We start from the raw sequence: 15,463 nt of genomic DNA, 5'->3' as shown, positions 1-15,463 counted from the left end.
AAATCATCAAAAGGTTAATATTTATTGGACAAAAAATATACAAAATTAATTCTACCTATATTTACTACGGTCAGATTGGCAATAACAATAAAAAAATAACATGAATTGGGTGCTCGGTTACAAGATATGCGCCAATAGCACTAATAGCAAGGTTGCATGCAGGAGACATTTCACGTTGGGAAAATATACTTTTGCATATAAAATATTCAAAATAATCCATAAAGAACTGTAAAACGATCCATAAAAAGTTCTATAAAATAAAACTGAAAATCCATAAAACAGTGTGAATGATCCATAAAAAAGGGCAATTTGATCCATAGATTATGTAAAATTGAACCATAAAATGGTCGCAAAGAGCACTAAAATAGTAATAAAAGAGCAATTAAAATCAACCAATGCCCCATAAAAATATTGGAAATGTTCCATAAAATGTTATATTTTGCGCCATAAATTAACTGACATTGATCCATAGAATATTAACAATGTACATTAAAACACGTCGATATGTTCCATAATATTGACAAAAATGTTCCAAATGCAATAAAATGTTAGAAAAAGTTCCATTAATTTGATGAAAATGTTTGCTAAAAATTTTTTCTTGGTCCATAGAAGATGTAAAATGAACATTAGAAATGCTATGTATTAATTCGTATATCGAACGTTTATTTATCATTCATGGATATTTACAAAACGATCCATAAGAAAAGAAAATGTAAAACGATCCATTAATATGTGCTTATGCACTAGAAAAATTAAATTTAATGAATTCATGCAAAATTTTTGCTATTCGAACTAATAATAAAGTATATTACATTTGGTTGAAATTCTAAACTACAACAAACAATGCATACATTAGAGTTAAACCTGGATCATTCCATTCACATTCACACTGTTTTAGGGATTTTCAGTTTTGTTTTATGGAACATGAACAACTTTTTTATGGATCGTTTTTCAATTTTTTATGGATCATTTTTGTTGTTTTAGCGGCGCAAACTTAGGGCTGCCTTTCACGTTGGTTCATTCAGTCGTTGCTGTTAACTTTCCAGCGCAGAAAAAATTTAAAAAAAATCAATCGCGTTGTTTAAACTCATCTATGATGAACGCTGAGTTGTTGATTTAAGACATAACAGTCTTTTGAATTCTACGATCTAATGTGTCAAAGATTCGCTCGACACAGAATGCACCTAATATATTTTTGTCCAGCCATTCTCTTTACGACACAATAACTTTGGAACTGCTGTTTTCACTTTATTCTTTAATTTTGGAACTGTTTCCTACACTGTTTCTACACTGAAAAACGCTAACTGTAAAACAACAAATTATATTAAATCATTTCAATCCTTTTAACTCCTTCAACACAAATCACGTGAGTTAAGAAAAGCTATATGATTTTAAGCATGAATCATAAAGGAATGAAAGCCTGAGGCATTATTTTACGAAAAATAACTTATTAGTATAGCACCTTCTTTTAATATATTTTAGTCTGATGTTTAATTTCCCATGTTAGGTCACGTGTCCTGTGGTACATGACGTGTAACAAATTGAATGGAGATGAGTCAACAAAAAAGGTCAATTACACTGTTCACCTTGTCTAAACCTGTTGTCACTGTGGATTATAGTTTTCATAGCTTTTAATACTGCTGTATCATTAAACAATATCAATTTTGAAAAACCATATTGCACACCGCAGCACAAAGACACCACCGAGGTGGACAGGTGTTTTTGCCAGCATGCTTTCCCTCCGTCCAAGGCTAAGTCGCACTTGACCAACACCGTTCAAGCCGATTGAGCCAACCAAACCTATAGTTATTGAAACCCCGGAGTCAATTCAAATAGAATTAAAACATTCAATAATTCAACCGGGTGTGTTTGAAACCTGTTTAGATACTGTTGGTTTGGCTCTCGCTCCCACCATTATTGTATTGGTGCCAGCTGTTAAACACCAGCTGATTTTCCCATCCTTCCGTGGAAGTGACACTCTTAGGAAGGTGCTCTATCCGGACCGGACACACCTTCTATAAGAAGAACAAACGAGCGGTGCGGGTTAAATGAATGTGGATAGCTCACTAGTCGATTAATCTAATGGAAATAAAAAGAAATTTTTCAAAAAATGTTCAAAAATTTTCATCAGTTTTGAAACAAAATTGTTTTTAGCCATTCAAAAGTAGCGCCGCTGAAGACATTCTGCATATACATAATTGTGTGCCTCCCTGCCACCAACCGCTATAATTGATACCCTTGCAGGTCATCACCGCATCCGCTTGGAAAAGTCCATCAATTTACCTCCTTCGGTTGAAGACTACATCTTCCCCCTCCGGGCAAACGGGAGACTCCTATCAGCCACATTACTTTCACGCCCTACGGATTCAAGCTTATCACCCCCTAATAACACACGACGTATCACACTGGAAAGCTTGTTCTAACGATCGTACTCGTTGTTCTGTTTTGTATTTGCAGGATTCGCATTCGTCAACGGGCACTTCTAATGGAAGGGTGTCTGGTGCCACGGTCCGTTCCACCATTCGAGCACTGGCTGTGGGTCCCACCGATCAAATCGAGGCCACCACCGAACAGCGACCTACCGAGTATCGGGAGTTGAGCCGACATTTGTGCCCAATCGACCATCAACCATTCCAGTGCGTCTGTAGCCTATGAGTGAGTTTGCGACTTACCGCGTTCGAGTTGAAACGCGTTTTCAATTTTCAAAATCAGCAAAACGCATCTTTAGGCAAAATTAGTGATTTTATATAAGGAAAATGAAGCGGAAAAAAGTGTCTATTGCCAAAATGCGTTGTGTTATACGGCAATCCGCGTCTAATCTGTAAGTTCCGTTTTAGATGTCCCGATAAAATTGGGTTCAAAAAAGTAAAACCCTACAGCTGTAAGAGTTGAAACCGTTTGTGTCACGGAAGAGATCGCCTGACAAATGCCAATAAAGCTGATGGTGTTATTTGTGTCAACAGTGAAAGTGCCGCACGGTAACAGAGAATCAACATTATGAAAGTACCACCTTAAGAAATTGCACACATTGGAAGTGTCTTTGCAAGTGTCCTTACTTGGTCCTAGTAGAAAAAGTGTAGTTAAATATTTGGTATTTTGAAGAGAAGCGATTATTTATTAATCACACCGTGCAAATGTTATTGTGCTATTATCTACCTAGAAGATATAAGAAAATTGGGGCCAAATTTCATATTTACCATACTAGCAGATAAGTGACCAACGAATCCAACGACATACCAAATATAATCGCATCCTGCTAACACAACTTCAATACCAAAGGATACACGAACCGCTAATGAGAATTTAATCCGTTCTATCCGTCTGCAAGAAACAGCTAGAACCTTGCCACCTGGAATATGACCACTATGGGCAAGAACAACCAAACAGTGGATAAGCAACGTAAGTCTAATGAAACTTAAAACTTTCTACATATACCTGTCTAGTGTACATATGCGTTGTAAAGTGCAATATTCAAGGCTCCGCACGTGTACTATCTGTCTGGCTTTTTGCTTCCTTATACCTTTGGCAGCACCGTGATTGATTGGTGCTATATCCGGAAGGTCAACTGATTGATGTTCGCTATTGTTGGGTTGAATTAACTGGTCTGGGGTTCCTTTGTGTGTACAAACCCTAACAATGACCAAAGGGTGGAATCAAGGCCGGTCATTGAACATCACCGGCTCTGGCCGTATATCGAGACATTTACAACAAATAGCATGGGCTATCCAATGAATTATTTTACTATGTTGGAAACATGATTAAAAACGCAATCGAGAAAGCAACTGGATGCATGATGAAAGCAAGCCATGAAGGCTCTTTTGATAATGGATTGCTTCCTGCGTTCGTGGTTCTTAACATGTTGGAAAATTGATTAACTCATAAACTGATAAAGATCAATTCTGTACATGGTCAAGGCTTCTGTCTGTCACGTTACAAGTTTACGCATATTTCATACGATAAGTTTGCAAAAACGATAAAATCAGATTCTATCACATTTACACATTATTAAGGTCACTAACCTCCACATTTTTTCAACAGAAAATTATTTTCTATCATGAACGGTTTTCACGTTATTGTCATTTTAATACGTCTGTCACGTTACACAATTTTCGCAGTTAGTTTGGAAGTTGCCCAACAAAATTGCAAAATTCTGTTCCGTTTGCCCCCAAATTTGCGTGAACACAGCTTTAAGTTGAAGCTTGAAAAACAAAGAAGAGTTTAAAATATAGTTGACCTGAAGAAAAATTGTTTTTTTTTTGATTTTATGGAGTATTCTCAATGGTCTGTCACGTTACAACCAGAATCTGTCACGTTACGGTTCTGTATTTTTGTTGAAGCAAGGATATCAAGACAGTCGTACACAAATCATCCTTGATCTGGGAATTGAGTATTTAAGGGAAATTTCATGTTTATTTTGAAAAACATATTGGTTTTGATGAACAAACGTGAATAACTTATGAAAAGGTCGTAATTTCACGAAGCAACACTTCATATCGAAAGAAAATTCTAAAATAACTTGAAAACATTTGTATTTTGAAGGACATTTTTCATGAGCATTTTTAAATTGAAAATAAAATTTTGAAAGACACTCTATAACTAAATTGTTTAAAGAAAAAAATTAAATTTAAGTTAAAAATTAGAGGAAATTTTGATATATATTATGTTTTTGTTATAAAATCTTTTATTGTTATTTTCTCCACAATGCAACTTTTTTACTTGCAATTCAATTTTAAACGTGTTATCTTTTTTGCGTTTAGTATTTGTGAGTAACTTATTAAAAGGGCGTATTTTCACTAATAGATATTTTTGTTGGAAGAAAAACAAAATATTTGGAAACAAAACAAACATTTAGTATTAATATTGTATAAGAAAATTATACTTATGACCGACAAATACTAAGAGATTTTGAGGCATATTTACTGTCGCTGTTAAAAATGCTTTCTTACTAATAAATTCTTAATAATACAATTACAGCTTCTTCTATTTTTAGGCTTGAGTTAACAAAATAAAAACATTTTTTGTGATTGTACTTTTTCAACATTTTTTTTGCTTTTTTTGAAAAAAATTCCCAAGAGATATTCACACAGAAGAATAAATTCCCTAGAACTCGCTACCACATAGTTTTGCTGCACAAATGGCGATTTTCGAACAATATATTGTGAAAGTTGTGCATTTAAGATCTTATACACCCTTTTTAAATATTACTCTGGGACCGTTCATAAACCACGTAGACCGAAATTTAAGATTTTTTGAACCCCCCCCCCCCCTAGTAGACTTAAGTAGACTTTTACCAAATCACCCCCGCCCCTCCCCAAAAGTCTACGTAGATTTTTTGTTTTTGTTCAAATAAAAATTAAATGTGTAGCGTTCAGATTTATTTCAAGCTTTCAAATATTAAGGACAACAACAAATATCGATCAATAATGCTTTCAATATTGGTTTTTTTTCTACTACTGCTCAAATCAATAAGTATCAATTAAAGGAAATTTAAAAATCAAAATATTTGTCTCCGAAATACTCGGACTTCGAATTTTATAAATTACTTACAGCTTTGAGAAAAGTTTTCGTTTTAATTTCACTATATTTTCAGTTTTAATTGCAAATTTAAAAGTGCTGTCAGGTATTTGTATAGCGAAATACTGCTTTTCAAAGTAAGTCACTCGAGAGTATTTCAAAAGATATATTGCTATAATTAATTCAAGTTTAACTGAAATGCTACTTACAACAAAAGGGCAGAATTGATAAGCTACCAACCACTTTTTGAGCCTTATTGTGGTGCATTCAACATTGATAAACTTTAGGAACAATATATACGCGAACGGAGGTCTTAGTGGAATGTACGTAATATTTCAAAGGTTTTCTTCCATTTAATTCCACTATGTAACTTTAGGAAACAATTGAATATTACATCAAACATGCACACAAATTTCTCTTCCCGTGAACAAATTTCAATATTCCTAAGATAATCAGATGCATTATTCAATTAAGGGGACGAAACTATCCAAATAATTCCAAAAATATCTATTTTTCTTATGTAATCAATAGTCATATCACCTGAGAGTATTATCGCAAAGTGTCAAAGCTTAACTCCTGTTAGAACCTGTTTGCACGGAGTTGCACCCGATCAAGACAGAAAATTTAATGGGCGTTTAAAGCTTTTGAAATCAGTGTAAGTGCTTTGTTGTAAAAGTTTAACTACACTGCTTGAACCACCAAAGTTAATGAATAAGAAATTAAGAATTTAAAAAAAATCCATCCACTTTTGTTAAAAATCGGGCCATTTCTTGTTATCATGGTGGTATTAATGCTTTGACCATTTTTGAACTTGGAATTTATTGGTCCATGCATGTCTGCTAACTAGTGGTGTCTCAGTAATTCACGACTGCAGGATATTCACAGTAAAAATTTTCCGCGGAGAAGAATTTTGGAAGATCTTCTTTACCATTGTCATTTGGGGTTATTCCTATCATTTTTCCATGAGACTATTTCTGAATACAGCCATGAAACAAAAACGTGTCGAGCTGTTTTGTCCCTACGTGGGTTCTGGGTTGCCCAAAGAGTAGTTACCTCAATAGCGTACTGTACTAGCTTCGAAGGGTCTGCATAAATACAACCAAGTCAACTAGTATGATGAACACAACTCTCTTTAAATCTCATTTTTAATAATAGTCTACGTAGACTTTTGCAAATATCCCTCCTCCCCCTCGTATACAAACGTAGATTTTCGCTAGACTCCCCCGCACGATTCTACGTGGTTTATGAACGGCCCCTCCTGAATAAAATTTGTTTGTTTGACTGTGCAAAATACTTAGTCTCCCATATAAATGAAACGTAAAAAGTTCAAAAAGTAGACTCAAAGTAGTAAGAAAAACTGTAGGTTATACATTGTATGAAAGCTGTTGGTGTGGTCCACACAACTTTTTCGAATTTTTGATCTGTCATGTTACAAGTTATTTGTTTTTCATTACTTCACAATTAAAAATAAGCATTGGCTGTGGTCAGCTATTTTCGTCCGCGTCCCTTATCACCAATTTTTATACAGTGAATCATCAGCAGTGCTATCTTTGAAAATGAACCACCTTGGTTATGCAACTATTTTTTTCCGATCTTTTTTTAAATACAAATAATTAAGCAATCTTCATTTTGTTATATTCTGAATTGCACATATGTTGTAGTATGTAATTTTAAAAGTACTTTCAATTGATGGCATTTTAAGGGAACACGTATCCGCCGGTTGATGCCAATCGAGCTGACATTTCTTTAGACTGAGCAAACTAATTTATTTGACCAACTAGGAAACGAATCCACTGGGTCTTTAATGTGTGAAGGTGGAGAATTGACAAATCGCAAGATTAATTCAAATCCAATTACCAATTTGCGGCAATCATTCAAAGGAGAAAAGTTGGGTAAACACCAAAATTTCGCACCAGGCGAAAATTTTTGGTAAAACCAGACTTTGTACATGAAGGGTACAAATCCTAACTTATTAAAGTTATGGGTGCGTTTCGACTTCGTCTCATCAGAAACCGACACTAACACTATCCAAAACTAATTTTTTGGAATAGATCGACACGCACCCATGACTTTAATTTCGTGGATTATTAACTGCCTCTAGAAAGTAACGAATACAGTAGACATTGAACAAACTATCGTTTGTTCAATCCTATCCTATCCTATTCTATCCTATCCGGACGTTTCTTCCAATCGGATACGGGTAGCACTGGGTAGGGCCGTCTAAAGACAACTCGGAACCCACTACTGAGATAAAGGTCCCCTATAATTGAACCGGTATAAATTGCTGTACAATAGGATGATCAACAAATGGCAGGATTACGGATCTATTTCTAACCCATGATACACTGATTTTTTTCCAAATTTGAATCATATCAGGCTACTACGAAGAAATTATTAAAAAAAATTGTGTGAAAATCAATATATGTAGAGAAAAAAAAGATTTCAGATTTCCATCACGAAGTATCATTGAAAATGTTAAAATATCGTCGATAAATGTTTTTGAGCCTACTTTACACTTAGCTCTGAAGCTAATAAATGTCTTTTTCTAGAAATATACCTGATATGTCAATGTTTCATATGACTACACCATTAAAACTGCCCTGACATTATCCTATGACAATCTATGAGAAATAAGTATTCATATGCCAATAAAATTCAGCTTGTAAATATATGTTTTATTTGCGATCCAAACATAGTATTGCCATGAAACGGAATGTATTTTGGAACTTACACTACGGGAGTTACATTGTTTTTTAAAATGTTGCTTTCAACTTCTTGATGTTCCTGATATGATAAATCTGGATAAAGTCAGGTTCCAACTTTAGATAAGACCATCTTTTTTCTTTAAAGCGATTAATTTGTTCAGAAAATATGATTTTCTTAAGGTAATTTTATCTTATATTTGCTTTGGACGAAAATTAATATTAATACGGCGCACACTAACTTCAATTTGATAGGGAAATTAGAATTACCAGTGTGCAGTTTGCCATTGTTTAAGGGGTCGAGAAGCTCTTACGATCTCTTCGATTCTTTCAATTTATAAGTTCAGTCATATAAATAGTATTTATATTATTTAATAGCAGGACATTTCAACTCCAAAATTGTCGTTTTTATTAATCACATATCCAAAATGGTAACTTTAACTTTAAGGATTAGTTAAATTAGTAGTTGTTATTATAGTTTCTTAAATATCTGACTGATCCAAAAGTACTGCAGTAATCCTTGTATGAAAGTACGCACAAGTTTTGAAAGCAGTTCCATTTATAAATTTAAAATATCATGAAATTGACCCAAAGCGCTAAATGCGCCAGATGTCGAAAAACTGTTAATAGCGACAGGACGCCAGATTGTAAAAATAGAGTAGAACCGTTTCACCGCATCCACAAATCGCCGGCCAGACCAGCGGCGTAAAAGTATTGATATACCTCCAACAACGTGCAAGTCGTTCCCAATGACAAAACCCTCCACTTAAATAATATTGGGCAATTTAGCAATAAGATAAATTTTTAAGTTCAAATTTTTCGCCGCTTGATATGTTTTGATATCTCCAGAGAAGATTATTTTCCAAAAACCGCAAAAAGCATCTTTTCCGGATGATCTAAGCCACCGGAAAGGTACCGAGAAACTAAAAAAAATTCTTGATCTCGAAGTTCAAATTATAACATATCGAATATAGCATAAAGCGTAATAATTTACATCACTACAGCTGAGATCGAAAAATAGCATTTAGTCGGCTGTGGCAGGTACCCAGTGGGCGCTTATAAGTTTCCGAATAGAGCCTTTCATTTGAAACCAAAATTGTTCAAATTAGATCAAAATCCGTATTTTGAGTGAAGTTCATATTTTCAAGTCACTGATCAATTCTGGAGAAACGTCCCAAAAGTCAGAATAAATCTCCAAATTTACAAATAACATTAAGTAGAACGAAAATATTTTTCATGAAGTCCGAAACATACACGCGGGCTAAACGATAACTGGGGTGAACAGCCTGTACATTCGCGCAGCAAGTGTCGTCCATCCACACCGAAAGGTGACCCACATTCCACTCTGGATCCTCATATATCATCCCCATAAAGTTGTTAATTGGAAAGTAATTTTCTTTGTCCGTCACCCAGCAATGCCGCGCACTAAGAGGCAAGCTGACATGACGTCAGTCTACGTTGGCTATAAATTGCACCCGGCACAGTCAAACCTCCGCACAGAGAGCGTGAAAATTAACAACTCCGCCATCATCGATCGCATCAACAACGGAACGGCGGCGGCCCCCGCTGGCAATGGGTGCCATCTATTACCTACCCCACAGACGCTTCCTTCGCCGCACCGCCAACTATCAGTGAAGCAATAACACATTCTTGTTTGAACAAAACCAATGAAATTGCCGTGTGCTGTAGTGTGATTAGATTTATGTTTATTTGTGCACTGAATATTGCATCTATCCGATGGAATATCGGAATAGATTTACTAGTGGGTCGGAAGTCAATAGCAGTTACTTTAGTTCGGTTGATGATCATTAATGGCTAACAGATTGGCCGGTTTGATATAGTTCGCCTGTTGCACGTTGAGGTGGTGGTGCAAAAAGCGCAGGTACCTACTGCTTTTCGCAAAAAAATATTCTTTTAAAAACAAGTTCCCACGCCTTCTTTAACCAGAACAAAACGCAATTTTGTTAGATTTCACTTTCAAACTTTGTCGAAGACTGCAAATCAATCCATCTTCCTATTAAACTGACGGCGCCGGTGGTTGAGTGGTATGCGTGACCGCCACTCATCCCAGTTGGCCTGGGTTCAATTCCAGCCGAGGTCGTTGAGATTTTTCTAAGGTGAAAAAATCTGTGGTCACGTCTTCCTTCGGAAGGGAAGTAAAGCCGTTGGTTCCCGGTCCATGAGTTGATGGATCGATATTCTCGTTCAGATAGTGGAGTCACCTCTCTGGTGTCGGTAAAAAAGAAGCAGCATAGTGACTAACAAATATCCTCCTCCCGTGTTACTTGTGGAGTGCGCAGTAGTATATACGGCCTCTAGCAAAAGCAAGTATCGGACTAACAATTCCTTTTCTTTCCTTCCGTGATCTACGTTCGGGCCTGGCCAGCCCCGGTATTGATCAATAAATACTTTAGGATTACCAGGAGTTGCACATTGAATGATGTTTCGCTACTCCCAAGCATACATTATCTACTGATTCCCTGTGCAACTTCAGCTAGTTCAGATAGATAACGGAGTAGCAGCCAGGAGTGGTCGCACAAGCTCAAATTCAAGCTCAAGCAAGCAAATCAATCCATCTTCCTATTAAACTTGTAATAAAGTGATGTCTGAATCAAATTTGCATGGAACCAAACAGCACACGGTGGTAAATCAATAGACGATTCCCACGAACTTTATTTTTTTGTGAAATAATGGTTGGGCTCATCTGAATAGCATGTTTAAAAAAAGTTAGTGCATGATGTGAGTCATTTTTTACCTGGTACTTCTACATTTCACACATAGTTAGTAGTTAGGTGTCTTCTACAAAGTTGTAATTCTTTTGAACATGTCCATATACTTTCCTTTAAAAGTTGGTGTTGGCGGTGAAATATAGAACTAATATTTTGTAGTCAAGAGATGACTCATATCAGGTACTAAAATAGTTCCAAACAGACTTCAGTTAAATTCAATAATTAATTTAGAAAAAAAAATGTTCGTCAAAGTTTGTTAAGTTGTTCAACAAAATTCTTCATTACGAGCATTTCTAAAACTTTGTTGAAGACACCAACTTTCTACCTCGTCAGCACAAAAAGTTATTTTTTTTAGTTCGATCATGGTAAGCCATGCGTAATTTTAATTTATACCAGGTTGTGCGGAATATTCTTACGAACAAATCGTTCAAAGACACCCTGTGAATATATTCGTTGGTTTAGCCTCTAGTCAATTAAGTTCACATTTTTGGGGTTTCCGACCACTGTGAAGTGCCACCTATCGGTTGAAACACAGCTTATTGCGCTTTCTTCATGTAAATTGCCAAAAAATGTCACACAAAGTGCTAAGTTGCTTAGCTAAACCAAACGTTTCAATTTCAGTAGTTCTAATCAGCTTAAAATAAGTTTGTTTTCTTACAGGCCATCACGCTTGACTAGGGGTTTGCTCAGGAACACAAATTGAGTCTCAATATTTTGGAGCTAGCGTAAATCCGGCGCTAGATTAGTCCTGTCGCTAAACTAGTGTCTGATTCTGATGATACGAAGTCGAAACGCAAATTCCAAAACTATCCAAAAGCAAACTAACAAAACTTTTCTATCTAAAGTTCCTGAAAGTTCCTTGGAGAAGTACTTCCCTAGAATGCACAGAACTTTTGAAGCCTACAGATCTTCCCTTAAATTGCATAACTTCATTTTCCGAATTCCTGAAATATTTGCTCAAGTTTTCGTGCATTTTTTATCTTTCGCAATGTCGTTGTATTTAGTAAGACAAAACTGTTTGCGCCTAAACAGTTGGTTTTAGATATATGGTGTCTTCGACAAACTTAGTACTTTCTTGCCGATTTATTATATTAGTTCAATTCACGCCAACATTTAGATTACGGTAGACTGTATCAGATATCCAATAGTAGCGACGGCGAATTTCAGCATGATTACACAAATTGACTATTTCTCAGTCAATTTTACCATAAAAGATTGAACGATGAAAACATAACCCCTAAAAATCACTGTTTTTCATTTGTCATTTCATACACTGATTTACCGTACATATTTTGTTTGCAGCACTTTGTATGGCGCATAACTTATTGTTATTATTATTATTTATTAAGGCTTCAACCTCGAGGATCATTCGCCTTTTTTAAAAATAATATGCAAATCAGAAAAATTCAATAATTAATTCAAAATAGATTTAAAAAAGGGCGGTAAACAGCTATTTTCGTCCGCGTCCCTTATCACCTATTTTATAAAGTGATTCATCAACAGTGCTATCATTGAGAATGATCCTGGATTAAGCAACTAATTTCTACGATCCTATTTTATTGCAAATAATTAAGTAGTTTTCATTTTGTTATATTCAGAATTACTCATATTTTGTCGCATGTAATTTTATATATTCTTCGATTTGAAGGTATTGTAAGGGAACACGTATCCGCCGGTTGATGCCAATCGAGCTGATATTTCTTTGGACTGATCAAACTAATTTCTTTGTTTATTTAGTGTTTATTTGACCAACTAGCAAATTAATCCACTGGGCAATTTACGTGCGTGGGGAATACGCATGGTCTTGTCTGAGTGTAGTGATGACTGTTGAATCATGTATGAGCCAGTTACTGGTTTTGGTAATTAGTGTAAAAATTAGCGTCATCGGTTGTCTATTCGACATACAACGCTAGTCGTTTCAGGTATCTTGGTAGTGTTTATTTTATACCGTTTAAAATACGTTTTAGTTAGTTTAGAAACGCACGCAAACAACAAAATAATCGGCCCCTTATTCAGTTGTTCACGGAGAAAGAAACCAATACATAATTGTCGTTTTATTTGCTCTAAAATACCAACGTTTATACACGATAAATAATACTTGTTTTACGAAATGTTCAATTACATAGTTATTACGATATCCATTTCGACAAATGTATCGAGACGCTAAAGGTAATCGCTTCACATGATATTGTACTGTTTTTGGAATGTCGTGTTTCGTCGGAATAATAAAATCGTTCACATACCATTTGATTCAATTAAACATAAGCAACACTCCCGACAGTCGGTAATCCGGAACTGAAGTTGCTTTTTTAACAAACCGAGCATTTCCAAATTAATTCAACAAACGATAAATCTATCAAAAATTCTCGGCAGCCGGCTGCCCAGAGCAATGAACACACGATAATACTTCTGAGTGTGGCATAGATCGCATCACCTATCAAGGTGAATCTTAATTTATGTAACTCTTTACCCCATCCTACTAACAAAAACTCCTTCCCGTGACAAACGTGGAGATGCAGAGGTATACACGGTTTCCATAACAACGTCTGTTGCACTAACATTCCTTTCCTTTCCCGATGACTGTAAGGACGTGGCCGGCGCCGTTATTGGCATTTCAAAGTATAGAACTCTCGAAACGTGCACATTGAGAATGGATAGCTACTCTCAGGTCCCATTCGTTGATTCTCTGTGCAATTTCGCTTGTTCTGGTCAATCACGGAGTAGCAACTACGAATTGTACGGTCATCATGCTCATGCTCATGCTCAATTAATTCAAAATAAATTTAAAAAAAGTATAAACCACCGAATATCATTTCTGTCGACTATCCTGGGCGCTTCTTGTGTTGATTTTCGTTCTTGGTGGTGAGCGATGGTCGGGTGTATCCTCTGCCGCTTGCTGATAATTCTGTCTGCCTTTCCCCTCGCTCGTGTTTGTGTCCATATCGTCTACGCTAGATTGGCTCTCGTTGTCGCTGTTAGATTTTTGGTACTTTTTGTGTTTTAAAATGACTTTGATATAGCCGTCTTGTTTATTTCTTCCCTGCGTACGTTAACTGTTGGTTTTGAAATGCCGTGGAATATTGCTTGTTCGGTATTCATTCTTAGGCCGGCTGTCTGTTGTGTATCATAAGATGTTGAAGGCTGTTTGGTAGTGGTGGTTGTAGATGAGTTTGCTTTAGTTGTTTTGACGCCGTCTGATTACAGAACTGGCCCGAAGGCGTCTGCCCAAGATATGTGCATAGGGTTCTTTGTATGTAGTTAACACCTTGGGATGATCTGCTCTCGAAAGTCAAGTAAGACGGTCCACTTCTCGATACTTCGACATGAATCTTTAAATACAATCCGTACTAGTACGAGGTGCCAAATCATGGAGTTTTATTTCAGTCAGATCGAGCTCCATATACATGGGGATCTTGGTTTTGACGTTTTTATATTTAACGTCATGTTGCATATTGTTCTTTGCTACGAATCTTTCTGCCTCGGCTAAGGAGTTGAAGGTCTAAGACGAGTCTGCGAAAAATCAATCGCGATTGTGTTTTCCCGTAATGGGCGAAATTTATTTTGTGGTGCACTCATTTCTCATTAACTCATTTAAGTTTAATCGGATTCGATCACCTACTACAAATGAAATGACTTGATAACTAAGAAGGTTTGGTTCAATATGTAACATTCGATGTTGATTGGTTGTGCTTAAACTATACGTAAGAAATATATTTATTTGATTTATTATTACTTTAAATGTACTAAGAAAATAAATATTTTACGTTAAGTAGTATAGTCCTACGTCTACAGTTTGTGCAACCCCATAGGCTGCCCCTTGTAGTTTTTTAAGGAATACAGCTTTCGCAGTTTTCTCACTAAAAACTAACAAAGTTTCGATCTTTCAAATGAGATTTCAAAATCATTAGCAATATTTGAAGATAGCTTTGAACAAAATCATATTTATTTTAAAAATCGCTTGTAGCTGTGAAAACAAAAAAGGTAGAAACTTCATTGCTTCGGCAAAAGTGCGTTCATAAAAGTTAAAAAAATCTCTAGAACAAAGTACTTGCGAATAATTGGCACATAAAAAGATATTATAAGTAAACCAATTTTTCAAGAGCCTTAAATATTTGAAAAATCATAACACATGAACCATTAGAGATAGCCAAATAGTTTGATCAGCAAAGTTGTCTAAATTTAATTATTTTATACCTCTCTATAACATTACGTAGCTTAATTTCACATATCTAAAAAGTTGGTGCTTTCAACACCCTTACTACAAAGACCACCCTAACTTTACTAATATAAAAAATCGGCAAAAAGTACTATGAAAGTTTTCCGAAGACGCCATATATCCAAAACCAACGGTTTAGGCTCTAACAGACCTTTATCGGCATAAATGCTGCTTTGGGACCATAGTACATTGGTTTATAATCGCCTATAGTAAACACTGAAAGGTTAATTTAGACCATGACCATCATTTTGAGAAAAAAAAAACAAGCAATTAAATACTGTGTCAGAGATTCGCTTGTCACA

At 35.7% G+C, this 15,463-nt stretch overlaps 1 protein-coding gene across 1 annotated transcript in view; it reads left to right on the top strand.

The window, feature by feature from the left end:
- LOC131685081 (phospholipid-transporting ATPase ID) overlaps positions 1-15,463 on the top strand; it is a 139,508-nt gene that overhangs the window by 44,560 nt on the left and 79,485 nt on the right. The window contains exon 2 of the mRNA XM_058968518.1: positions 2,458-3,399. Within this exon, the coding sequence (XP_058824501.1) occupies positions 3,357-3,399 (43 nt within the window). The 5' untranslated portion in view covers positions 2,458-3,356. The remainder of the gene's footprint in view (positions 1-2,457; positions 3,400-15,463) is intronic.

This window comes from Topomyia yanbarensis, chromosome 2 (genome assembly GCF_030247195.1).
Source record: "Topomyia yanbarensis strain Yona2022 chromosome 2, ASM3024719v1, whole genome shotgun sequence".
Lineage (NCBI taxonomy): Eukaryota > Metazoa > Arthropoda > Insecta > Diptera > Culicidae > Topomyia > Topomyia yanbarensis.
Note: the sequence above shows the minus strand (reverse complement) of the source record. Positions and strands in the feature narration are given on the sequence as shown.